This window comes from Manihot esculenta, chromosome 13 (assembly GCF_001659605.2).
Source record: "Manihot esculenta cultivar AM560-2 chromosome 13, M.esculenta_v8, whole genome shotgun sequence".
Classification (NCBI taxonomy): domain Eukaryota; kingdom Viridiplantae; phylum Streptophyta; class Magnoliopsida; order Malpighiales; family Euphorbiaceae; genus Manihot; species Manihot esculenta.
In genome coordinates this window covers 31,734,010-31,759,535 of record NC_035173.2, presented here as the reverse complement: position 1 = coordinate 31,759,535, position 25,526 = coordinate 31,734,010, and the positions used below count along the sequence as shown (strand labels likewise).

The window sequence follows — 25,526 nt, the reverse complement described above, 5'->3', positions numbered from 1 at the left end:
TTTTTTATTTATTATTTTTCTTTCGAATGCTAAAAAATATTTAATGTAAAACAAATAAGTATATACATAAATGGTGTTGGAATCCATTTTTTACCCTAATTAACTAGTGGGCTCTTTTTTTTATTTAAAGAAAAAGAGTTGATCTTTCCAATCTTAATGATAGGGTTAATAAATAATTAATTAAGTAAATCTAATCTAATGGTTGTAAAAGCGTTTAAAAAAAAAACATTGAAGTGGAGTGTGAATGGCACATAAAGAAGCTTTGATTCACAAAATCCTAGGTGTCTGTCTTAGAGGGCCTGAATGCCTACAACTTAGAGCAGTTCAAAGAACTCTTGACCTAAATTGTAAAAAGAGCAAAAGAGAAAGTGGGTTGCATTTTGGCAATGTTTGGTTCTTCATTCCCATTTGTTTGTTTCTCATTCATCATCTCTTGCCCATACAATGTTCTACATTCACCTCAATCCAAACAAAATTTAATTAATTTGGTAATTCCATTTCATAATCTGTTTGAATTGAATAAATAAGATTTTATTACGTGGATTCCATAATTTTTATTTATTTTATTTATATATATTAAAATAAAATAAAAATTAATATATTATTTATATATTCAAAATAGGAGAGATCGTATATCGATTTGAATCAAAAAACTAAATCGAACGATTAATTTTAGTTTAATGGTTCGATTAATCGGAATATTCAGTTCGATTAGTATTTTTCAGTTTATTCGGTTTTCGATTCGATTTAAACGTGTTAAATAATCGATAAACCAAATAATTGATTTTATTCATACTTTTATTATATGAAGCACTAATTTTATACGTATTTTTAAATTTTATATAAATTTATATGAATTTTTTAAATATTATCATTATGTATTCAGACAATATTTATTAGTAAATTTATATGAAATATTTATTGAATTATTCTACTGAAATTAGAAATAGAAAATTAAAAAAAAATTATAGATTTCGATTTAAAGTAACCAAACCGATTTTTATCTGTTTAATTCGGTTTGATTATATCTTCATAATTGATTTTTTCGATTTTTAATATTTTTACAATTTAATTTTTAATTTTTTTGGTTTGATTCAGTTCGATTTAGAATTAAACCGCCCGATTTCACAATCCTAATTCAAAAGAATAAAAAAAAAACAATATTATAACTTACTGTAATTTAGTAATTCTATTAGAAATAACAAATTATTTCTCCTCTAAACAATATTTTTTAAAAATATTTTTATAAAAAAAGTAAAATTATTATTTTTAAAGTACAAAAAAAAATACTATTGTTTTAGAATAAAACATTACAGGAAAAAAATACCTCTTTCTAATGCAACATTTATTATAGTAAAGTTGTCCAAAACCTTGGAATACCAATTTCTTTAGAAATAAAAAATTGAAGCACATCCAATTAAAAAAAAAATATTTTATTTAAAAAAATTGACAAAGAATAAATAATTAAATTAAATTAAAAAAAGATTCTTAATTTTAATAACTGCTGGAATCAAGGATTGTATGAATTTGGGGAGTACGTAGAATACTAATATTGGCTTAACAAGTGTCCGTAACAGCAAAATAACGCCTCTCTCTGTCTCATCCACTAATCATGGCGGCACCAAAACCGCTACCCTCCAATCTTTCCCTCCCTCACTCTCCCTCACTCTCTAGATTTCCTCAATATTGTTTTGCCAGTTTCATTCAAATACTACAAATACCCATGTTCCTCTTTCAGATTTTGTAGAACCATGGATGACTTTGGTACCTCTCTGTCTCTGTCTGGTCTCCTCTGTCAAGAAGATGAAGCTTCTTGTTTCAATCTGAGTGAAGATGAATACACTTGTTGTTATGACATGAACATTGATTCTTTTGGTGTTTTAGAGAGTGATGAGATTGAATACATTGAGAAAATGGTTGAAAGGGAGACGATTTTAGGATCTACAACTTATAATGATTGCTCAACCACCAGTTTTAACTGGTTAAAATGTGCTCGTTTGGATGCTGTTGAATGGATTTTCAATGTCTGTAATTGTTCTTCCCCACCCCATCTTTTGATTTTGGGTTTTTTAGTTTCTTCTCTGTTTTGATTTTCATTTGTTTTTATGGGTTGAGTTCCTGAAATTTCTTTTCCTTTTGTTCTGATTTAGACGCGAGCTATCTTCGGGTTCCAGTTTCATACAGCTTATCTTTCAGTGACTTACTTTGATCGGTTTCTGTCAAAAAGATCCATTGATGTAAGCAACTGAAACCCTTTCCTGAGTTTGTTGGGCAATTTCCCATTTCTGATTAATGGATGATGTTTTGATTTTATTTGAAGGATGGGAAATTGTGGGCTATTCGATTATTGTCCGTGGCTTGTTTGTCATTAGCAGCAAAGATGGAGGAGTGCAGAGTTCCACCATTATCAGAGTTTCCAGTGGAAGATTATTGCTTTGAAAACAAAGTGATTCAAAGAATGGAGTTGCTGGTATTGAATACCTTGGAGTGGAAAATGGGTTCAGCCACTCCTTTTTCTTATCTACATTATTTCATCAGTAAATTCTGTGGTGAATCTAGACCAAAGGAAACATTCTCTAGAGTTGTGGAACTTATTTTGGCTCTGATAAAAGGTAGGGATTAAAAATTTCAAAGGCCAATTTAGATTCTTGATTTGTCAAGTTACTGAATCTGGGTTTTGCTAATTTTAATTTTAGTTTTGCAGAGAGTAATTTGCTGGATCATAGACCATCTATTGTAGCAGCTGCTGCAGTATTGGCTGCATCTTACAGTCAATTAACAAAAGAAGAATTGGAGCTCAAGATGAAAGTAATTTCATCATGGGGTTCTCTGGCAAATGTGAGAATTCTTACTTTGAATGAATAAATTATTATTATTTTTTATTTTATTACCCTAGAAAAAAATCTCATGGTTTTGTGAATTAATGAAGAGAAACATATAATGATGTTGGTTATTAATTAATTCTCATCTTAATTAATTTTTATCTCATATTTCACTGCAACAGGAGCATATATTTTCCTGTTATATTATAATGCAGGAAATAGAAATGGGAAAACTTAAGACACCAAAGCAATTTCTTTCTCCTAAAACATCTCCAATCCATTCTAGTTCCTCAATTGCTGTTGTTGAGAATTCTTGCTTCACTACCTCTGGAGGTGGCACTAAAAGAAGACTCACTTACAATGATTCTGATCAAAATTGTCCAGGAAAGAAAATCCATCATCCTTCATAGTCAGTGATTTTGATACAAGGGGAAGTGAATTGGGTTCATTAGTTGGAATGTAGGATTATTATTATTATTTTATTTTTCTATAAAAACTGATTATTTCTACTTAGGTTGGATTATAGGTCTAATGAGTGTTGTTATATGGCATTTAATGGAATGATTTTTGACATTGATGATTGGGTTTCCATTTTCCAATACCCAACAAAAAAGTCTCAGCCAAGTGACAACCCAAGAAGAGGATTTTTGATAGAGAAATGGGAAAGTAAATAAATAAGAAAGGGATAGCTTTAACCATCAGTAAGAAGAAGTAAAGGAGGTGACTGGAGTCCGGCCAAGAAATGGCAGATGGCCACTGAAGATTGTTTGTCCATAGCATTCTTTGTATTGTTTGCTCTGATGAATATCCCACTGTCCCTTGCCACTTTTTTCCTGGAGAAGTTGTATTTTTTATCCTTTTTTTTTCTTTATTTTATATCAAAGTTTTGTGACAAAGAAATATATGTTGATGTATACATCACTGCAACCCTAGCTTTTGAGGGGGTTCTTGGTTGCTGCTTCTGTCTTTCAAAAGGCTGAAAGCCATGAGGAATGAAGAATTGTTTTTGTTTGATTTGATACATCTATCTTATATTTGGGCCATTGAAAAAGTATATCAAGGTGGATGTGCTTAGATTTTTGCTTTTCTTTCCCTTTCTTTTTGCCAAAGGTGGATGTGGTAAGATTAGTTTGGAATTTTGGGTGGTTTCTTCTTTCATGAGTAGGAAGTTTCCTTTTCACTGTTGTATAGCACTGTGTTTGGGGATCATGGCATCACAACAACTCTATATGCTTTGATCAGATGGGATGAATGAAAAAGAAAATTAAGAAAAACCCATATTATTTCCAGAAATTAAAAAATTTCTAGGTTTCTAGTTGAGCCTATTGCATCCCAGTGGCCATAGTTTTCACCAGTGCATGTGAATGCTGATATTTGCTCCTTTTGTTGGTAGTTGTAGGACCCAAAATATCATGATGAAGGTAGAGGCCTCTTTGTTTTGGTGGATAGGGGAGGTGGGGGGAAAGGGGGCATAAGCTTCATAGCAAAAATAAAGAACTTGTGTCAGAGGCTCCACCTCTCCACATGCCTCCATTTTGGATCCTAGAATATCCAGTCTGGCATTTGTACAAACACATTACACATGTATTTGTCTGCAGTATTTCTTGCAATGTTGCCCTGTTATAGGAGACACTGGAAATGCTTGTGGGTGTCTGGCTTTGTTCACTGTTCATAAGTTGTGTTCCTCTGTTCGAAATCATCATGTTAAACACTTCCCAGTTCCCAGATTTTTCTGTTTCTATCTTTTCTTCTTAGCAAAAAGAAAATTATGGTCAAGTAATTAAGCAGCAGTAAGGCCTTAATAGACCCATTTGTGATTGTGGGTTAAAATCATTATATCATTAATCAAGTTATAGCTCAAAGAAGTAACTGACATTTACCAAGAAAAGATCAAAATCAGACTTGTCTTGAACTGCAATAATTTGGGAAAAAAAAGGAAGAGTGCACTGTGGAGAATCATGGACTGTATTGAAAGAAAGCCATGCTTGATTGCATGAAAAAAGAAAAAGTGGAAACAATAATCCAGCCATAAGTGCTTGATTTGATTAGGGCAGAAGGATGTATGGTCCAACCTGCAAAAAACAATTGGATTGAGCTCACACCTGAACCTGACCCTTGTGTCAAGAAATCAAGATGGTGACTAATAGTACTGAAAATTTTTCACTTAATGTGTAAGCTGCAAAAGTGGGTCTCATTTTGTATTGCAATTTAAACTCTGTGATGCTCAAATCAGTGAATGGACCACATCAACATCCACATAGAATTGTGAGTACTACTGAGTAGAGTTGTGTTGTGATGTTGGAAAGAAGAATCATTTCTTTTTTTCTCTCTTGTTTGAAGGGAAAAAAATGGCTTTTGGACAATTTGCCAATTTGGAAGCATGGAAGAGAGGGATCAAATACAACTTTGATTATGAATGACATCAATGACGGTTTTAAAAGAGGCAGACAGAGATTGTCACTCTTCTAAAATCTTAATAAGTTAAATGCAAGTTTATTTTTTACTAACTACTATCCCCAAAATGTAAATAATATTTTCGTCTCTTCTAAATGTAAATATGGTGTCCGTTACTGAATAATATGATAATTTCTTATTGAAAATAAATTCATCGTTCACCTTTGATGATTTTTCTTTTCTTTTTATGGGTTTAGAAGAGCTTTCTCACACATCAGTTGCTTGGTTTTGCAGGTGACTTTTTTGTCCTTTTAAACCCATGAATGCCTCAAACTCATTGTCCCTTCAAAACCAAGAAAATATTATCAAGCTTGTTGATATCATTAGCTACACTGTGGGTCAAAACATGTATCCCATTCCCATTCTCCAATAGATCTTGGCACATGTATTATTTGAGTGACAAAAACATCTCATAATATCCCCCACAAATAATTCTCACTCAATTGTACCAATGCATACACTGCCCAGTTAGTTCCTTTTTTTCTTAAATAGTTTTTCTATTTTTTTCTTTTTAATACTTAATCTATAGAGTAATTATTTATACAATATCATTAATAAATATATGTGAATAATTGCTATTAAAAATCATTCAAAATATGTAAACGGAATCACATTGTGCATGGTTATACAATGGCAAGATTGATTAGTAGGTGGGAAAAAGAAGAAAATTAATAGGTGAAATTTGTTATTTGATAAAAAAAAATTGTTGTGAAAAAAACCTAGTGATATAACTGATCCATGTCCAGGCCCAAGTCCACTAATTTGGGTTTTATAAATGGGCCTATATGGGCTTTGGAGAATCAACCAAAGCCCAAGATTTGGCGCCCGGCTATCCATTTGAAATTCAATCAAGCCAGAGCTACACGGTTCTGGTACATTGGAAAAGACCGCCAGTCTCGGTTGCACAAGAATCGAGTTCTTATCGTATTCAACTCATCTAATTGGTTTGTCATTTTAGAGATGTCACAGCCCGCAAGTTTAGCAATTCTTTATTATTTGAAATTAGAAAAATCACTTTTCAAAAAAGAAAAAAGAAATTAGAAAAATCGACGGCTTCTCACTTTCCCGCTTCCCATATTTTCGAAAAAGAGAACGGAATTACAGAGAAACCAAAATTTGCCTCTGAAATGGAGAAGAGACTTCGCTCTTCTCTTCGATCTTCAGCCGAAGATTTCCTCTCCTCCGCCGGAAAACTCAATCTCAGATCGTCAAAATCCACTCTCAAAACCTTAATCCACGCCATCCCCGCTTCTTCTCCCCTCTGCTCTTCTCTCCCTTCTTCCCTCCACCACTCAATTTCCGACTCCATTCTCTCTTTCCAGAACCTTCTAGAGAATCCCCAACCTCCCTCCCCAGACCTCGCCAAGTCCCCTCCCTCCAAGCGCCTCCGCAGGTCCTCCCGGAAAAATAAACCTAATTCCCCAAAAATTGAGTTCAATGTGACCCGCGGTAAGCAAGAGACTCCCGAGAAACTCCAAATTCTCGTTCATGTCGTGTTTCTATGTGTTTCGCATCCCAAAAAGGCGTTTTCACCCTCGGATTTGTTACCTGCAGTTCAATCATTGCACGATAATTTGGTTATGTTCGAATCGGATCCCAACTTGTTATTGGAAATAGCGAGCTTGTGTGAAGTGTATTGGAAGGAGACTTTACCAGGTCGAGAAATGCTCATTTCTCAGTCTCTTCCGTTTTTTGTTTCGAAGTCGCTTACTTCAAAAAGGAAACTGGATGTTCATAGGGTCTATGCTCTGCGCGAGGCCTTCGCATTGTTGGATTTTGAAGATGAGAGCATAGATGACTTGAAGTTGTTATTGATGCGATGCGTCATTGCGCCTCTGTATTTGAAAACAGAGGATGGGAGGCGGTTTCTAGCATTTATATTCGGGTTGAGTATGCAATTACTGAAGGACGCATTAGCAATGATAAGGTCGCAGATTCCGTTCGGAAGAAAGTCAACTTCGGAGGCGTATGGAGAGGTTTTATTCAGGGCTTGGAAATCAGCCCCAGGAGAATTGAAGAATGAGATTGAGAATGGGTTTTTGCAGGGCGTGATTGAGGGCGCAATTCACGCGAATTCAGGAGTGCTTGGAGCTTCTATTAGGAGGGTTTTGGGAGGGTTTATTAGCCAAAGGATTACTGATGGAGTGGAGAAATTGCTTTTTCGTCTTGCTGAGCCTGTTATATTCCGCTCGCTGCAGGTAAGTCATATATTATGAACCATATTTTGAAGAAAGAAAAAGCTAAGTGTCAGAACGATGGGTATGTATTTCCTAATATCTAGGTGACACTATAATTGTCTTTGTTTTATTGCATGCCAGTTCTTTATTGGAAGAAAACTTGTTTCAGTGGTAAAAAAATTCACTGTTCGTCTGATACTGTTTCTAGTTTTGTCCGAGTGGTTGCATAGCTTGTCTGTATTTTATTTTAATATCATGCAAGAAATGCTTGGCTATTGATTACTGTGAAGCTTCGTAGTTCGAAAATGGTGTTGCAATTTAATGACACTGCATAAAAGATTCTTAGACGGTTCAGTCAAGTCTGAATTTAGACTGATTTGTTACTTTTAAAGCGAGTCATGTGTATGCTGATGCACTTTCGTTGGAATGAAGGCTTAATTGGATGTGCTCTACTCATCCTTTTGGAATTTCTTTTCTGAAAAACTTAACCTTAAGGCCAGCAGGTTGTTGGGTGCGAGTTATAGTTGCATCTGAGTTTGAATTGCGTACTGAAATTTATCTACTTATATTGGTCGATGTGCAATTTTATTTGTAGAACTGGTTTATGCAATATATTTTGGTTAATATATAGTTTATGTTTTTCTGACAGGTTGCAAATTCAAATGTTCGTCTTAATACATTGCATTTACTTTTAGATTTGTTCCCCCTTGAAGATCCTGATGCAACAAAAGAAGTTAAAGATACAATGCTTGACAGACAGTTCTTTTTGCTAGAGAGATTGCTACTGGATGATTGTCCAAATGTGAGAGTCGTTGCAGTAGAAGGTTGTTGCCGTGTTCTTAACTTATTTTGGGAAATCATACCGCCATCAAACATTACAAAGATACTCACAAAAATTTGTGATGAAATGTCACATGATACATGCAATGAGGTTAGGCTCTCCACGTTGAATGGACTTGTCTACTTGCTTGGAAATCCACAATCTCATGAAATTCTGAAAGTGCTTCTTCCAAGATTAGGCCATTTGATGTTGGATAATGTCCTTTCTACTCGCGTTGCTATTGCGGATCTCCTCCTCTTTATAAGAGATATTCAAACATTCCAGTTTAACAAGGTATTGAGCGTTCTGAAGTTCCTACTTCGTGTTAGCTATGACACTATTATCGACGCACTTTCTCCATATTTATTGCATTGTTATTATTATTATTATGATGATGATGGTGTTGATTTTGTTCTGATATACATCTCAGATTGTGGGTTTAGATGTATTATTGTCAACACTTGCAAATGATCAACCTCAGGTTGCTCAAAAGATAACAAGATTGCTTATACCATCATACTTTCCCTCAAAAGTAAGCACTGAAGAGGCATGCAATCGTTGTGTTACTCTTATCAAAAGGTCTCCCTTGGCTGGGGCAAAGTTTTGTGAATTTGCTGTGTCAGAAGGGGCATCTCTCAAGTCCCTCATGGAGCTAGTCAGAGCATTGGTAAATTTGGTTTTATCACATGAAAAGCTAGATGCAGATCAAATTGAGGGTTTACTTGCTGCTGCTTCCTATCTTTGCAACAGTCTAGTTGCTGAGCCATGTTATAATGATGCCCTTAAAGAGTTGTTTTCTGGTGGAAAAGCAAAGTGCATGTTTGCTGTTGCATCAACTGTGTGCGCTCAATCATCTGTACTCAACATTTTTTCTGCTGTCTGTCCAGAGGATATAGCTAGCCTCAGTACAGAATGTATGCACCTCATAACTAACTGTAGTGGAATATCTGAGAATGCGGAATTGCAAGCTGAAGTAAGGTCTGCCCACAAATTGTTGCTGGCTTGTGATGCTTTCAATGATATGTTTGAGGCTCAAACAAAGCTTTTGCAAAAAACTGCCTATCGTTGCCATGTCAAATTTGGGATTGAACTGCCAAAGCAGAGAATTTCCCCTGGAAGAAGGAAGAAAGGCGGCTCAGTCAAAATTTCAGCTAAGTGGAAACATGTTAGCGGAAAAACTGCATCTGATTTTGAGGACGATTATTCAATTGCTGCAGGAATAGGCTGGCAAATAAAAGACTTTCTTGTTACTGAGGGCACACGGAAAGCTCTACTAGAGTCTCAATCTCTAGATCTTCCATTTCTTGCTTTAAAGGTCATCTCAGAGGTCAGCATTTTGCAATGTGTATTCTGTGAATACATGGAAACTTCTCCTCTATTGGCATATACCACTCTTGCGCTGCACATGACTCTTCAAAATATAAACATTAGAACCAACGAACATTGTGCGAAGAAGAATGATAGAACTGACTCTTCATCAATTCCGGAGGCAAGCAGTTCCTTTTTTTTTTCAATTTGCGTTTACTTTAATTTGCCTCTATAATACAATAGGTTCAGGGTAAATTTACTCTCACATGTTTTTTGTCATTGGCTAAAATCCTAAGAGATTTTTTAGTGAAATAGTGTTTATGTTGCTCAGTTACAATTTTCAAAACTTTTTTTTTAATTAGTTTGATCCTGTTGCCTTGGCTTTTTTTATACAAAAAGAGAACAGAAATCTCTTGCTTGCCTGTGAATTAACAACGTGAAAAGCATACTGCCCTTTCTGTCATTGTAGAATTGGATGCCTCTTTCTGCCATAGTAGTTTTCTCTTCAACATTTGGGAAGTAAGGGTGTTGAGAATTTATTATGTTTTGAGAATACATTAGAGCCAAATTTTGTATAGCTGCAACAACAGTCTGTTCCTGCACTAGCAATAGTCCAATGCTAAAGTTGATAAAGAAAACAAGTAACCAGTAATCACTGATTTCAGGTCATCCTTGTTGAAGCCAGACCAAGATGGTTTGACCTCTTAAAGTAAATGCTTAGTTCTCAGACATGTTAGCCTAGGGAATATTTTATCATTGTATAAGCACAAAATTGTGATAAATGCTTAACTTTCGTGAAGTTCTAAAAAGGAGCACATCTTTGTTGGTTCACCTATTTATTCGTCCCATTAAATGCTCAAACATCTACTTTTACTTTTGACAGATATGGAAATTTCCCTCCACATAGTAAACGAAAGAAAAAGAAAAAATATCATTGCTGATATATTTCTATTGTTTTTTTTTCCTTTCAAATTTTCAGCGGACATTGTTGGATGACACAATAGATCACCTGCTTAACTGTACTGAAAAGCTGCTTGCAGCAGATGATGCTGTAATGTCTGGCAATTTACCTGCAGACTCAAAACAAGATACCAAGAAGGTCAATCAGGCAGCAAAGCAAAAGAAGCCTCAACCTGACGCCTCTGACTCAAATTTTAATGGTAAGTAATCAACGAGAGTGATAAATACATTGCTTTTCGGACTGCTGTTTAATTTGAGAATGGTAATGACTGCAAACTGAGACCTTGATCATAGAATGAGATCCAGAATGCTGTACATATGCTTAAACATTCTTGTGACTCACTAGTTGTTTTTGCAACTTTTATGTAGGATCTCTTCGCGATGAACAGAAGATAATGTCAAATAAGCTGAAGATGCTTACTGCAGTTCTCCGGTTCATTGTAGATTTCACTGCAATGAGCTTTCTTTCTCATCTTCATAGAAGGTGCTTAAGTTTTACATCGTCATATGTAAAACACGTCATCTTTGTCTTGGGACGACAATATATGGAAAGACTGCAAATTAAGGAGGATTATTTGAAAGTCAGTATTCTGTCTCTGAAGAGCTCTTTCAGCTATGCAGCAAAGTTACTCAATCTCATACTTCAAGACACTACTGAAGCTTCACCACCTCCACCAGAAGCTTTTGAACTAGCCAATGATATGCTTGACCTAATCACCGCAATTGAAATCTACTTGGGCTCTAGTTTTGCTGCACAGCTTACTGCAGTTGCAAAGTCTTGGCTGCCTGATTTGATTCTTGCGTTGGGTTCAGGAACCATACTCAAACAAACTCCAATAGAAAGCACATATATGAGAGCATTATCTCAAGTTAAGCTCCATTGTCCATCATGGCCTTCAATTTTAGCAAAGACTGAGCTCTTTGAAATGAGTGAAGTAAACCCAGATGAGGATGATCATAAAATTTCAGAACCAAAGGAATTTCCTGTGTTTAGGAAATTTATAGAAATGATAATTCTAGCGTTGAAAAGAAACCTTAACATGCTGGATGCTGTTGGAGTGATTTTCTTGGCCCATTCAGTTGTTGGCCTGGAAAGGAAGGACTTTGCATTAGTATTGGGGCTCCTACACTTTGTCTGTGTAAAGTTAGTAGGCCAAGAAGACAAAACTTGGAATGAACTTGATATGATGCTGAGTTCTCTGCCAAACATTTACCCTCAGATTGAGAGAGAAATTGAGGAACAAAACAATGAAGATTCAAGGCAGAAATTACTTAGTACCAGAGCATTGCTTGAACCTGTTTGGTTGTACCATATTTATGAAACTGGGAGGTTTACTGTGATGGAAGAATAGATGGAATTATTTTTGTCTCACTTTGTTCCAACCTAAAATTTTATTCAAATACTATAGTATTTAATTTCGTATCCACAGCTGATTTATCTAACCATGAATTCCTCTCAATCCAGAACTTGACAATAGCTTGGAGCAATAAAAATGAAGAAAGTAAATGATTCAAGGAAAAAGTCCCTTGCATGAACAGATAATATCGGCAGCCCCCGCATTACAAAAAAACTTGTGTTTCATCTACAAGATGCATGCAAAACTACCAGCATCTTTTAGATTGCCGAAGAAAAAGGTGAGAATAAAGAGGAAAAATGGAATCTAACAAAACCCTTTGGTTTTCTGATGTTCCAAAATTTCTCCTTTTCTCTGCTCTTGAACACAAACTAAGAGAACTTTCCGGTGCCATAATTTTCATTACTTGATAAATCTTCTGCCAAGAGGGAACCTCAAAAACCAGTAATCAAATTCAAAAGATAGCATCTCTTATCCCAATTATACTGGGATGATCTTTAATATAGCAGCAATTGGCATGCCTACAAATCCAATGAGTACGCTAAGGAACCATTGTTTTGAAGTAAGAGGGGTCGTATTTGCAAATGTGCCCAGGAATTCCACAATTATGATTTGGAAAATGACAGTAGAACCAAGAACAGCAACAAATACAAAGTTGTCCAGTATGCCTTTGAAAACATTGATTTGCTCCATCTCTCGCGAGCTTATCTCATTGAATGCCTGCACAGTTGAAATCAAATGTTTATTCAATGAGAGCTTCCCATAAGGCTAGAAATGGAATTATCACATGCTTAATATTTATTTTTCGTGGATATTAAAATGAATACACCAGTGAGCTGTTCTTAAGTAAAAAAAATGCAATAAAATTTAAATCCTGGCTGAAATTAGAACGCAGAGATGTTTGTGGAACTATCAGCAAAAGGCAAGTCCAAAAGCCCCTTGTTATTCTAATTTTGTTATATATCTGCTATATTATAGAAAACAATGGGTGGATAATTAGAAAAGGTTACCTGACAAAAGACGAAGGCATTGAATATAAGAGTGTTCAGGACAAGATCAGAATCCTCGCCTTCAAGATCAAACATTTCTTTCCCCTTTGCCTGAAGATACCATATTACTGTAAACTGATACAAAGACTGGCCTAGGATATTTCTCCACATGACATTACTGATGAAATTCCCTTTCCTTCCAACTGGTGAGCGTTTCATTAGTTCATCTTTTGGTGGCTCTGTTGCAAGTGCAAGGGCTCCCAGGGTATCCATGATCATGTTTACCCACAAAAGCTGAACAGCAGTGAGGGGAGCACTCCCTAAAAAATGGTTTCGTACACAAGCATTACAAACTGGTTTCTGATATACAAAAGAATGAAAAGCAACAAGTGAAAGGCGCAGAAAGTATAGGGACTGTCTTACCTGTCAAACAAGCTGAGGAGAAGTTGACAATTAATGCAACAACATTAACTGTAAGCTGGAATTGTACAAATTTTTGAATATTTATGTAAACTGAACGTCCCCATTTGGCCACTGTCACGATTGTAGAGAAATTATCATCCAGAATTATGACATCAGCACTCTCTTTGGCCACCTGAAATTTGGGGGTGAATTAGTCAGACTATGCAATTACTTTTACACCAATTTTAGAAACTCCCGTTGATGAGAACTGCCTATTATGTAAAACAAAAGAATTACACACAGGGAAATACACAGCCCTGTCCCCACTCCTTGGTCAGGTTATGATCCTTACTGTTCATGAATGATACCATGCAACCCAAATTTTCCCTAGTTGATGTGCTACCGTCGAATTTCCAAAGATGCATCAAGCTCTTATTCTATCTCATCATCCCATTTTGGTTTTTCCCTGTATATACTTATCTGGACTTCAAAAGCCAGTGCTTAAACACAAATATCAGAAGAAAAGCTCTAGTGGTGGGAAAGAAATCAAGGAACTTGCCACAGTTGGGACACATTTAAAATATGAACTATACATATACACACACATACACACCGAATAAACAGTGGTATTACTAGTAGAGCTTCAGTGAAACGCTTGCCTGATGAGATATATGTATACTTTTCAGCATCACAGTGCCTAAATTGAAGCAGTAAAACAATGCTACTCTCGGAGAGGATAAACTCACCTCAGTTCCAGCAATGCCCATTGCTAAACCAATGTCTGCTTCATGAAGAGCTGGGGCATCATTTGTTCCATCACCAGTCACAGCAACAACTTCACCAAATGTAGTTCGCAAATGTTTAACTAGTGTATGCTTGTCTAAAGGTGAAGATCGTGCCATTACCTATAAATGAATCCACATGTTGAGTTTCCTATTTAAAAAAAGATTACTGAGAAATTGAGGTTGTTATGAAGTATTTCAAAAATAATAATAATAATAAAGTGAATAATACCTGAATTTTGGGAATTAGTCCAAGCAATTCATCCTGTTTCTTCTCTCTGAAATCTGGGCCTTCAATGGCTATACCATCATCAGTAAGAATTCCACATTCCCTAGCTATAGCCTTAGCAGTGTTTATGTTGTCTCCAGTAACCATTCGAACAGTGATACCAGCTGAACGACAAACCGCGACGGACTCCTTGACACCAGGGCGAACAGGATCCTTTATACCCACAATTGCTATACAAGTATACCCAGAAATTGGAATAGGATTGTCTGGGGAAAATCCATTTTGCAGGTCCATATAGGCAAGACATAGAGTTCTAAGAGCCTCACTAGCAAACTGATCAATTGTAACCTTAAGATGGTTGAGTGATGCTTCATCAAGATCGACAACTTCACCTTTTGAATTGATCACCTTGTCACAGGCAGCCAAAACAATTTCTGAAGCACCTTTAGTGTGGGCTCGCAAGCCCCCTTCAGGAAGCTCCACCACTACCCCCATTCGCTTTTTTGTGGAGTTGAAAGGCTCAACTTTAATAAGTTTGACCGACTGTCTCTCTTCTTGAAAATCTCCACCTAGAGACAAGGCAAACTCCAATAAAGCACTCTCAGTGGGTGTTCCCAATATCTCAAGTTTGCCATCTTTACTTGTAACAACTTCACCTCCAGTGTTATTAAATATTGATTGCAGCAGAAGTTTCACAGAAGGAGCAGGTATGTCAGAGCAGAAGCCTGAAGCCTTGTCAGATTGACCAAGTTCCTTTATGTTCATGCAAATGCATGATTTCACAACAGTCATATGATTAGTAGTCAGTGTCCCAGTCTTGTCGCTGCAGATAGTTGTTGCTGATCCCATTGTCTCACAAGCTGCCAGATGTCGGACAAGGGCTTTGTCATTCATCATCTTTTTCATGGCGAAGGCAAGGCTCAATGTCACAGCCAGTGGCAGCCCCTCTGGAACTGCAACGACAACAATTGTAACTGCAACTGCAAAGTATTCCAGCAGCTCCAAAGCTTCATCTCCATTCCAAATCCAATGGGACTCTTCACGGCATTTGCGGCTAAATAGACCTTGCACCAAGACTGCGAAAGTGACTACAGCAAAGGCAAGGCCTATCTTGCCAATAATGGTCGCCACTCCATTCAATTTCACCTGCAATGGGGTTTCATCATCTCCTCCTTCACTGAGGGTTGCCATTAATTTACCCCATTGGGTTCTCATCCCAACAGTGGTAACCAACATTTTGCATGATCCATCCTGGATCTTTGTTCCAGAGAGCATATAAGGATTTTCAGAGCTCGCCATTACCGGCTCACTTTCCCCTGTTAAACTGGATTCATCAATCAATACAGAAAATCCTGAGATAAAAAGCCCATCTGCAGGGACTTGGTCTCCAATTGCAAGATGCACAATATCACCTGGAAGCAAATCATATATTGATAATTTCTGCCTAAATCCATTTCTTGTTACCTGAATGGTGATCTTCTTTTTCTCCTTGTCCAGATCCCTGAATTGTAATGATTGACGATAATCACTTGTTGCAGTTACAAACACAACCAGCAAGATGCTTGCAACAATTCCAAGGCCATCGTGAGCCCCTTTTGGCCATCCTTCTGTTGCAATTCCAACTGCTAAAGACACGAAAGCGCACATTCCAAGTATCATTAGAGTCATGTCATGAAGGGCTTCCCAAACAAAGATCCAGAAACTCCGAAGTTCACTTTCAGCAAATTTATTGATTCCATAAATCTCTTGTCTACGATTCAGCAGATCATTATCTGTAGAAAGCCCACTGGTGGTTGAAGTGGAGAGCTTTTCTGCAATCCCGTTCACCCCACCATGCAACTTTAGTTTCTTTACATCATGACCTTCAACAATGGATCCTAACTCATCACCACAAATCTCAAAACCGGCAGCTTTGACTTCTGCAGGTACAGTATAGTCGCTAGGGGATGCACCTGCAAACATTGCATTAATAGTGAACAGGAAAAAAATTCCAATTTACTAGCTTTAAGTTTTCAACACTACAAAGCAACTCACCCTGGATAAATTGAAATGCAGCTTTGGAAACCAGAACTGCAATCCTTAACTTCTCCTGTATATTCAACATCAAAGAAAAGTAAGATCCTCCTTACAAACACCAAGCTTTTACAATTTTTTTTGTTGGTCAACATTGACACCAAGTTGAAATGTTATAATTGTCACCACAATTTGGTACTGAGACAAATAATAAGGTATCAGAAAGCAACCAAAACAGGACGTGGAAGTAGATTCCAGAAACACATTAGAATATCAGGACTCATTATCTGCAGGAAAGTTTTGACATCTCCTCAAGGTGTGCAAGAAAAGGAAGCATCTTAGGAGAAAGTGGATGGGGACACTCGCTCAGCTTTTTTATCAAATACACACAACAATTCTTAATAAGATAATGAATGATAATTGAATTAGGAAAACTATTCCCATCTACGTAAATCAACACCAGTAAGCTTTTCTATGCATTTTAAATGAGGACAAGAATTAATTAACCAAATAACAGCCAAATCAATCTAGTACATGCTTGTCAAGGAAATCAGTAAGATGGGAATGTTGAGCCCTTTTTTTTATCGAAGAATGTTGAGCCCATTAATGTAAATAATAATTGAAACTTCAGGAGAGTTTCTTCTTTCCCGCACAAAATGAATATGTATCGCCGGCTAATATGCGAGTATTATTGGTGGATAGTCAACAAAAAACTTTCTTTTCTTCTGACTTTAATGCCAGTAGTTCCCGCTAAACTAATAAGCTATTAGTGAAACGAAGCATATATAACTTCGGAAAATACTTGTGTAATAGTCGATACCAGAAATGCTAAGAATGTGTCCAGTTTTGAAGAAAGTCAGAAGCGCACTGCTTGCCCTCTCAAACCCAGGAGAAATTAGACAAGCGAATCTCTATTTGTTCATTATTTCAAACAATTATCCAAATTCCGAATCTCACCTCTTTCCCATGAACTAAACTACAAAATCTTTAAAAGGCGGAAAAAAGCACCCGATTTAAGCAAATCAACAAAATTTCTTCGACTTGTGGCCTTTATTGTATACAACCCAGTCTTAACTCGTAACTAGAGGCGGATACCCGCCCTCCTAATTTCGTTGTATATATGTATTTACAGGGATAAGAATCCCATAATTTTTATCTATTTCTCCCCTCAAAATTATTATTCAATTTTTTATATTAACGTCTAAATTAATTTTTATAATATTACTCCCACATTCTCATAATTTTTTTATTTTTTTTATTATTTTACAATTATTATCCACTTTTTTAAACTATAATAACATATAAATTAATTATTATAACTCTATTTAACTTTATTTTATTTTTTAAAAAAATTAAAATATTTTTTAAAATTTAATAAAAAATTATATTTTTTAATATATATAAAATAAAGTAAATAAAAATTATAAACTAAAAAACTATTTAATTTTATTTTATTTTTAAAATATTTTTAATATTTAATAAAATTTAATATTTTTAAATTGTATATGATTAAAAAATTAATAAAAAAATTATCTTTCTAAAAAAAAAGCGAATAAAAATTATCAACCAAATGAGTATTATTTTAGTGATTAACCATCTAAAAATAATTTAGATTTTCTTATCAACATAAGATTATTTTTTTTCAATTTCATCATATTCTTTTAATTTTATTAACTTTAACTTAAATTAAAAATACGGACAATAATTTTAACTTATTTAATAACTTAAAATTAAAATATCATATAAAATCTACAAAATTATTTTCATATGAAAATATATAAATTTCAAAATTTATCAATTAGGATTATAAAAAATATTATATTTTATAAATTTTTTATATAAATGAAAATCTTTTACTATCTTTTAACAGATATCTTTTATTTTCAAATCCTCCAAAAATTAATATGTTCAAAGAAAAAAATTATTTAATGCTTATTAGTATTCAAATGAGTAAAAGAAATTTTTTTTTTATTTGTTAATGGATATAATGATATAATAAGCACATTTTTGTTTTCATTGATTGAACGAGTTGCAATAGTTCCGTAAGTTATTAATATTAGGGCGAAATTACGGTGAGTACAATTTCATATAAAAATGAATTTCACTACTATGAAATTAAATGTATGTCCATTCATATACATTCATTATATACACTTTTTATATATAAATATGAATATAAAACATTTAATCAAATAATTATTAAATTCATTTTTATATAAAATTACCTTATATTAGATGCACTCTTAATATTAATACGTTAAGCTAAACTCAAACTCTTTTTTAGTCTAGACATAAATTTTAATTCTGATATTTTTTAAAATATAATATTAATATTAATTATTTTATATCAATAAAATTAATTCCTAAAAAATTATTATTTAATTTTGATAATACTAAAAAATTTATTAATTAATTTATTGATTATAAAAATATATTAAAATATTTTGATATTTTAAAAAATTTATTAATTAATTTTATTATTAAATATTTTACTATTAATCTTTATAATTTTAAAAATTTATTGATGAATATCTTATATTTTTAAAAATTTATTACTTAATATTTATAATATTTAACGGTTAAAATTAATAAAAAAATTAATTAATATATTTTTAAAATAATAAATATTTTAATATATTTTTTTAAATTAAAAAATTAATTAAAAATTTTTTTCAAATGATATAAACTAAATAATAATTTTCCTAAAAAATTCTGACTCTCCCGCGGCTCCTAATATGACAACATATAGCTTCAGGTGAGAAATTATTGGGTAATAATAGAGGAAATTAGTCTTCCAGACCAGCAGAACTCATGAGACTCGATTGATATCTGTACCTGATTGGTCTGTCGCATAGCAGCGGCCTCGGTTCTCTTTGAGAGATTGGCAGTGAAACGAAACCTTCGCTTCGGATTCTTCACAACTCCACACACTTTCCTCCATTTCTGCAAAGCTTCCTCAGACGAGTGCTTCGCTTTCAAATCAAAATTTTCACTCAAATAACTTTCCATTTCCCTCTTCTCGAATCACAATAACAATAAACTCCAAACGACGTTTAAATACAAACTGATCCACGCGATAAGTAGAAATTTCGTCGTTATATTGAAGAAACCAGAGCTTCAGTCAGACGAATTTTCTGTGGTCATTTCCAGGAAAGCGAGGTGAGAAAGCGCAGGAAACAAAAGAAGAAAAAGAAAAAAGCATTTGTTAATCGGTTGAAGCTTGGGTCTCTGAGTGTGACTGGAGTGATAAGCAAACAAAATAGCGATTCAAATGGCAAGAGCGCGAGCATTGCCGAGAGCTTGTAACCGTCTCTTTAAATCCTGGTTTCTTGGAACCGCATAGCCAGAGTCAAAAGCACCATCAATGCTGATTAACCTCAAAAATTTTTAAGCCTAGCTATTAATATAAGCTGAAGCTATATAACAACGATGAAATCAAAAATAATAATTTAAATTGAGATTTCCATAAAATTAAAAAAAAATGTATAAATATTTAAATAATTGAATAAATGTAAATTTTAATATATATATATATATAATTCAAGAGTCATATTATATAATTTAAAATTATGTCAATATTACTTCAACCATTTTGAAGAGTATGAATATTAAATCAATCTATAACCTCAATATGTATTTTTATGTCGGACTTATTATAATTTTAGTTAAAATAAAATGAATTTGTAACGACCCGAAAATCGGACCGCTACCGGCGCTAGGATCCAGATCGACTTAAGGCCGTCGGGATCCGTAGCAAGCCTGACATGCAACCTGTAAACCTGTTTAATTCCATACATGATCAACAAACATACATAAAAATTTAAAACTTTTCTTTCATACATTCTATCATACACCAAACTCAACCTGTGCATGCACTGAACATAGTCATAATCATAAACTTGACCCCTCTGTGGGATCTCCTCAATGCCCCCAATGGGTGGCATAACAAGTGTTGAGTTGGCTAAACATAGACATCAATAAACATTAAGATCATATATCGAAAAGGGATTACAATATGCTATGGTCAAGCACACTTCTAACCTCAATACTGTTACATTACATATCTATACATCATTATACAATTTGTCATGTCCACATTCTAACTATTACATACATACGACTTCATTACTCTTCTTGACTTCTCTGTCTAGCCCGTACCTGCAATCCTGGGGAATTTGGGAGAGAGGTGAGCTACTAGAGCCCAGTGAGCAGAATCGTAAAGCATTTAAAACACATGCTATCATGAAATGCATCACATCACAACTAATCATATCAAGGATGAACTTGTCACCATTTAGCCCTCTACATATTCCAATCATGCCAGGGGCGTAGTGCAGGCCACACCTGATCTTTCCCTTATACATAACATAACATAACATACATAATCCATGGTGCCGGGGGCGTAGTGCAGGCCACGTCCGGTCTTTCTCTTACATAGTGCCAGGGGCGTAGTGCAGGCCACATCTGGACTTCCATATCATATCATCATGTCATAACATATGAGGGCTAATGGATCATTCAACATTCATCCACATCAGCAACATATTATGCAATGCAACATATTCGTGATTTCTAATGCAAACAACCTAAAATATCACATGGCATCCGTGATGCATGAACATGCTCAAAACTGATTTATTTATTTAAAAGCATAAGAGTCATTCCACTCACCTCTGGCTAGCTCTGACACTGACTGAAGCAGCTGACTCACTGCTGAGGTCTTCGGTTCCTCGGGTCCGAACCTACACAGGTGGACTCAAATGAGGGACCAACATACTATAACATAACTCTAAAAACATCCCCCAAAAACCCTCTAAAACTCCTCAAAACATTCATGCAAAACATGCATAGGAAGGCTGGACAGGGCACTTTCGGCGGCAGGTTCGGCGGCCGAAAGTCCCTCCAAAGCCGAAAGTCAGGCAGGTTCGGCGGCACCTTCAGCGGTCGAAACTCCCAGACAGAGGCGAAACTCATGCATGTTCGGCGGCACTTTCGGCGGCCGAAACTCCCAGACAGAGACGAAAGTCTCCTTTCGGGGGCAAGTTTCGGCAGCCGAAGGCTGCCTCCACAAGAGGGTTCAGCGGCCGAAAGTCCTTTCGGCTGCCGAACCTGATTTCTCCCAAAGGGCAGAAACTTGGTTCAAACATGCACAAATGCCTCCAAACTCAAACCATCATGCATTTAGCTCAACCAAAACATGCATACAAGCTCCTAGGGGTCTCAAACTACCTTAAACCCCAACTACAACACATCAAACACACATTACAAGCCACATTGTTCATAAACTCATCAAAAACCCATAAACTCAACATAAGCTTACTCATGCATTTTCTACCCCATGAACTTCATAAAACTTACTTAAAACATAATATAAGCTAGAGATCGACTCTTACCTCTTGAAGATCGAGAGTAGAGGCGACCAAACTTGGAGTTGGGAGAGATTTGGGTTCTTGAACCTCAAAGCTCCAAAACTTTGCTCAAAAGCTCAAATCTTCAAAACAAAGTTAAAACAAATGAAAATCTTGAAAGATCTAGAGGAAAAACATCAAAGATCGGTGAGGGACGGCGGAGAGCTCACCTTGGCCGAAAATGGGGAAAAGCTCGCCCGTTTTCGGCTAAGGGACCCTTTTATAGTGGCTGGCTAGGCCACGTTCGGGGCCGAATGTGCCTCCGTATGCATGCCATGTTCGGCGGCCGAACTTGAGGTTCGGCGGCCGAACCTGGACTTCCCTCACTTATGCCTTCGGGGGCCTAAGGCACACCCGAAATGCCTGCATGTTCGGCGGCCGAACTTGAGGTTCGGCGGCCGAACTTGAGGTTCGGCGGTCGAACCTGGGTTTTCCTCCAACGTTGTTTTCATGTAAAAACTCATTTTCTTTTCGCTTAAAACCATGAAAAACATTAAAACATTTTATGAAAACATGTTTCTACCCTACTAGAAGCTTCCGACATCCGAGATTCCACCGGACGGTAGGAATTCCGATACCGGAGTCTAGCCGGGTATTACAGAATTAATCAATTAAATGTATATAATAAAAAAATAAATACAAATAAATTCAATTTAAAATTTTTATTAATTAAACTCTTATACTTTTATTAAAGGCTAGTAAATTTGATATAATATAATATTTTTAATATAAAATATTATTTTTAATACAAAATATTATTTTTATATTAATAAAAAAATTAACTTTTTAATATTTCAAATTATAAAAAATAATATTTTATTATATAAAAATCATATTTATTATTAAAAATAATATTATATTATGTAAAGACTCATTTAATTTTTAAATAAAAATAAATGAGTTTAATTGATCTAAAATTTTAATTTCAATTTTATTTTATTTTCCATATATATATTTGCAAAAATGAGGGAATTAATTATTAATTTATGCAGGTTGATATGAATTAAATGGGGATTAATGTTTCATTAATTAATTGACGTTAGTTGAAATTAATTAAAGGTTGTGTAATTAATTAATTGAAGTTAGTTGATAGTAACTATAACAAGGGATTGGACGAGGCGTAAGCTACAAAATTGGTAGTTTAGGGTATATTATAAAATTAATTTTTTTTAGTATTAGACTCAATTTATTTTATTGAAAAATATTTCTTTTATATTTGAATATTTTAAAAATTTTAGTCAATAATAATGTTTTTCTAATTAAAGAAAAAATTATTTAATACATTTGTAAGAATATCATTAAAATATTTCTATATTAATTTGTTAATATATTTTATTTTTAAAATTAAAATTAAAAAATAAAAAATAAATTATCTACGCTGAACAAATCCTAATGGGTATAAAGAGTGATTAAATAAACATTAACGACTGTATATTTATAACATTAAAAAAAAATATACAATATATTATTTAATATTTTTTTATGAAAAATAATTTATATTTAAAAATATTTTCAATAAAATAATTTATTTTTTATTATTTAATTTTAATTAAAAAATATAATATATTAATAAATGTATATATAAAAGTCTTAATAACAAATTTCAAATACATAAAATAATTTTCTTTTTTAAGTAGAAAAACTTATTTTTCTTAAAGTAATTTAATTATTTTAATATAAAAATAATTTTTAATTAATTTTTTAAATATCTTAAAAATTAAAAAATATAAAAAATATTTTTTGAACAAATGGAGTTAATATATTATTCATTTTCTTTAAACTAATATATTATTTAGCATTTGATATTTAATTTAAAAAATTAGATATTTTTCTATTTTATAATTTTTATTTATTATTTTTTAAATTATGTTCATTTTTATATTATAATAATATATAAATTGATTATTATAATTATATTTAATATTATTTTATTTTTAATAAATTTTTTAAAATATATTTTAACATTTAATAAAATTTACTAATTTTAAAATAAATATAATAAAAATTATTTTTTAATATGTATAAAAGTAAAATAAATAAAAATAATAAAATGGTAATAATATAATTTGGATATAAGTTTAATTAAATTTCTATATTTTTGTTTAAAGGCCAAATAAATTCAATTTAAAATTTTGAACAATTAAATTTGTGTATTGTTACTCAATGGTGAAATAAATTATTATTTAATATAATATTTTTTATAATAATATAATATTATTTTTAAATAATAAAAATATTTTTATATAATAAAATTTATTGTTATAATTTTAAAAATTATTTATTATATCTATATATTTTTTAAAATTTTTATAATAATTAAAATATTAAATTTTTAATATTTTAAATTATAAAAATAATATTTTATTATAAAAAATAATATTATATTAAATTAAAATCTGTTTAGCTCTTAATAAAAATATAAAATTTAATTAATTTTAAATTTTAAATTAAACTTATTTAATTCTTAAATAAAAGTGTAAAGTTTTAATTCAACTTATTTTCGAAATATTTTAGCTATAACTTTTTTGGAACTCTACTCGGTGTGCACGTAAGTGTGCGCGAACGCGGGGTCACGGAATATTGACTGGACCAAAAGGTCATCTGATAAGGAAAGAGAATAGCCTTTTCTTTGTAGGTCTCCGTCTCCGTCTCCGTCTCCCTCATCGTTGCTGTTAGATGGACTATTGGCGCAATGGGCTTTGCTTGTGTGTAAAGGATCCACCACCAACTGTTTTTGTTTGGGCCACGACTTTGATCTTATTAAATTTATTTTTCATTTAAAAGGAGAAAATGGGAATATATCAATGAAATAACCAAAATTCTTTATTATTAGCGTGACATTAATGAAAGCTTTTTAATAGTTTTATTTTTATTTGAGATTTTGAATTAATTTTTCTTATGTTATAACTAAATATAATATAATTTATGTATTTCTATATTTATATTGGGATTAAAATAGTATATAGATATATAACTTAATTTATCATTCAATTAAACATGTAATTTTTTAAAGTAATATCAGTAATGAATATACTAAATTTAATAGTACTTAAATATACGATTAAATCTTAAAAATTAATTTAAATTTATAAGTAATTTTAAATTTTAAATTTTAAATTATTATATTTTTTTATCAACCATATATTTATTAAGATTCATAAACGGTAAGAAAAAAATTATAAGATTATATTCTGTCACACGACTATAATAAAAGAAATTATTGAGCAGACATTATTTAGCTAAAAAATGTGCTACCATAATTGCATTTTTTATTGACATGATTGAAGAGCACTCGATGAAAATGAGAAAAAAGCCGAAAAATATCTTGAATATAAGAGGAGAAGAAAGCCGAAAAGTATTTTGAACACAACTTTTGATAGAAATGCAAGAGGTATCTTCTTGTAAGGTTTTGATAACAGAAAAAGAATCACGTTTCAAAATAATACGATGAAAATTGCACTCTTGCTAGAAAGGCAACTTCTCCATAAGGTAAGGCCTCTAAAATGAGAGGATAAAAATTCCAAGAAATCTTCTACAGCTCCAACCTGGTGCAAAACCTGAAGGGTCTCTTGCCATGGCAATAATAGCTCCACATCTCTTCCTCGAATCCACTGCCTCATCAAAATTTATCTTTATAAAACTAAGAGGTGGTGTGACCCATGTTGGGTTGTCTTGCTCAAAATTTAACATTAAGAGTTTCATTCTAAAACGAGAAAATTTCGTTAAAATAAGATAAAATATTTTTTAATACTTGGTGATAACTGGCTTTTTATTTTTAAAAATTAAAATATTGCGCCCCTTTCATAT

General features: G+C 33.3%; 3 protein-coding genes across 4 annotated transcripts; 2 read left to right on the top strand and 1 right to left on the bottom strand.

The window, feature by feature from the left end:
* Nucleotides 1-1,552: 1,552 nt before the first annotated feature.
* On the top strand, nucleotides 1,553-3,843 carry LOC110629656 (cyclin-D5-1). Its single transcript, XM_021776731.2, has 5 exons — nucleotides 1,553-2,024; nucleotides 2,151-2,237; nucleotides 2,321-2,612; nucleotides 2,705-2,838; nucleotides 3,005-3,843. Exons 1-5 carry the CDS (start codon nucleotides 1,752-1,754, stop codon nucleotides 3,230-3,232), a joined length of 1,014 nt encoding a protein of 337 aa, XP_021632423.1. The 5' UTR covers nucleotides 1,553-1,751; the 3' UTR covers nucleotides 3,233-3,843.
* Nucleotides 3,844-6,322: 2,479 nt separating this feature from the next.
* On the top strand, nucleotides 6,323-11,968 carry LOC110628976. Its single transcript, XM_021775794.2, has 5 exons — nucleotides 6,323-7,474; nucleotides 8,103-8,567; nucleotides 8,704-9,762; nucleotides 10,561-10,741; nucleotides 10,911-11,968. Exons 1-5 carry the CDS (start codon nucleotides 6,404-6,406, stop codon nucleotides 11,891-11,893), a joined length of 3,759 nt encoding a protein of 1,252 aa, XP_021631486.1. The 5' UTR covers nucleotides 6,323-6,403; the 3' UTR covers nucleotides 11,894-11,968.
* Nucleotides 11,969-12,036: 68 nt separating this feature from the next.
* LOC110628977 (calcium-transporting ATPase 2, plasma membrane-type) lies at nucleotides 12,037-19,425 on the bottom strand. Of its 2 annotated transcripts, XM_021775795.2 has the most exons (7): nucleotides 19,147-19,425; nucleotides 16,333-16,387; nucleotides 14,302-16,250; nucleotides 14,034-14,192; nucleotides 13,309-13,480; nucleotides 12,907-13,205; nucleotides 12,037-12,616 (listed from the first exon to the last, which is right to left on the bottom strand). In XM_021775795.2, the coding sequence occupies exons 1-7, from the start codon at nucleotides 19,318-19,320 to the stop codon at nucleotides 12,377-12,379; spliced, it is 3,048 nt and encodes a 1,015-aa protein (XP_021631487.1). In that variant the 5' UTR covers nucleotides 19,321-19,425; the 3' UTR covers nucleotides 12,037-12,376. The 2 variants fall into 2 exon arrangements, with proteins under 2 accessions (XP_021631487.1, XP_043805629.1); XM_043949694.1 differs by lacking the exon at nucleotides 19,147-19,425 and adding an exon at nucleotides 17,132-17,346 and having other exon boundaries at nucleotides 14,302-16,387.
* Between the last annotated feature and the right edge of the window lie 6,101 nt (nucleotides 19,426-25,526).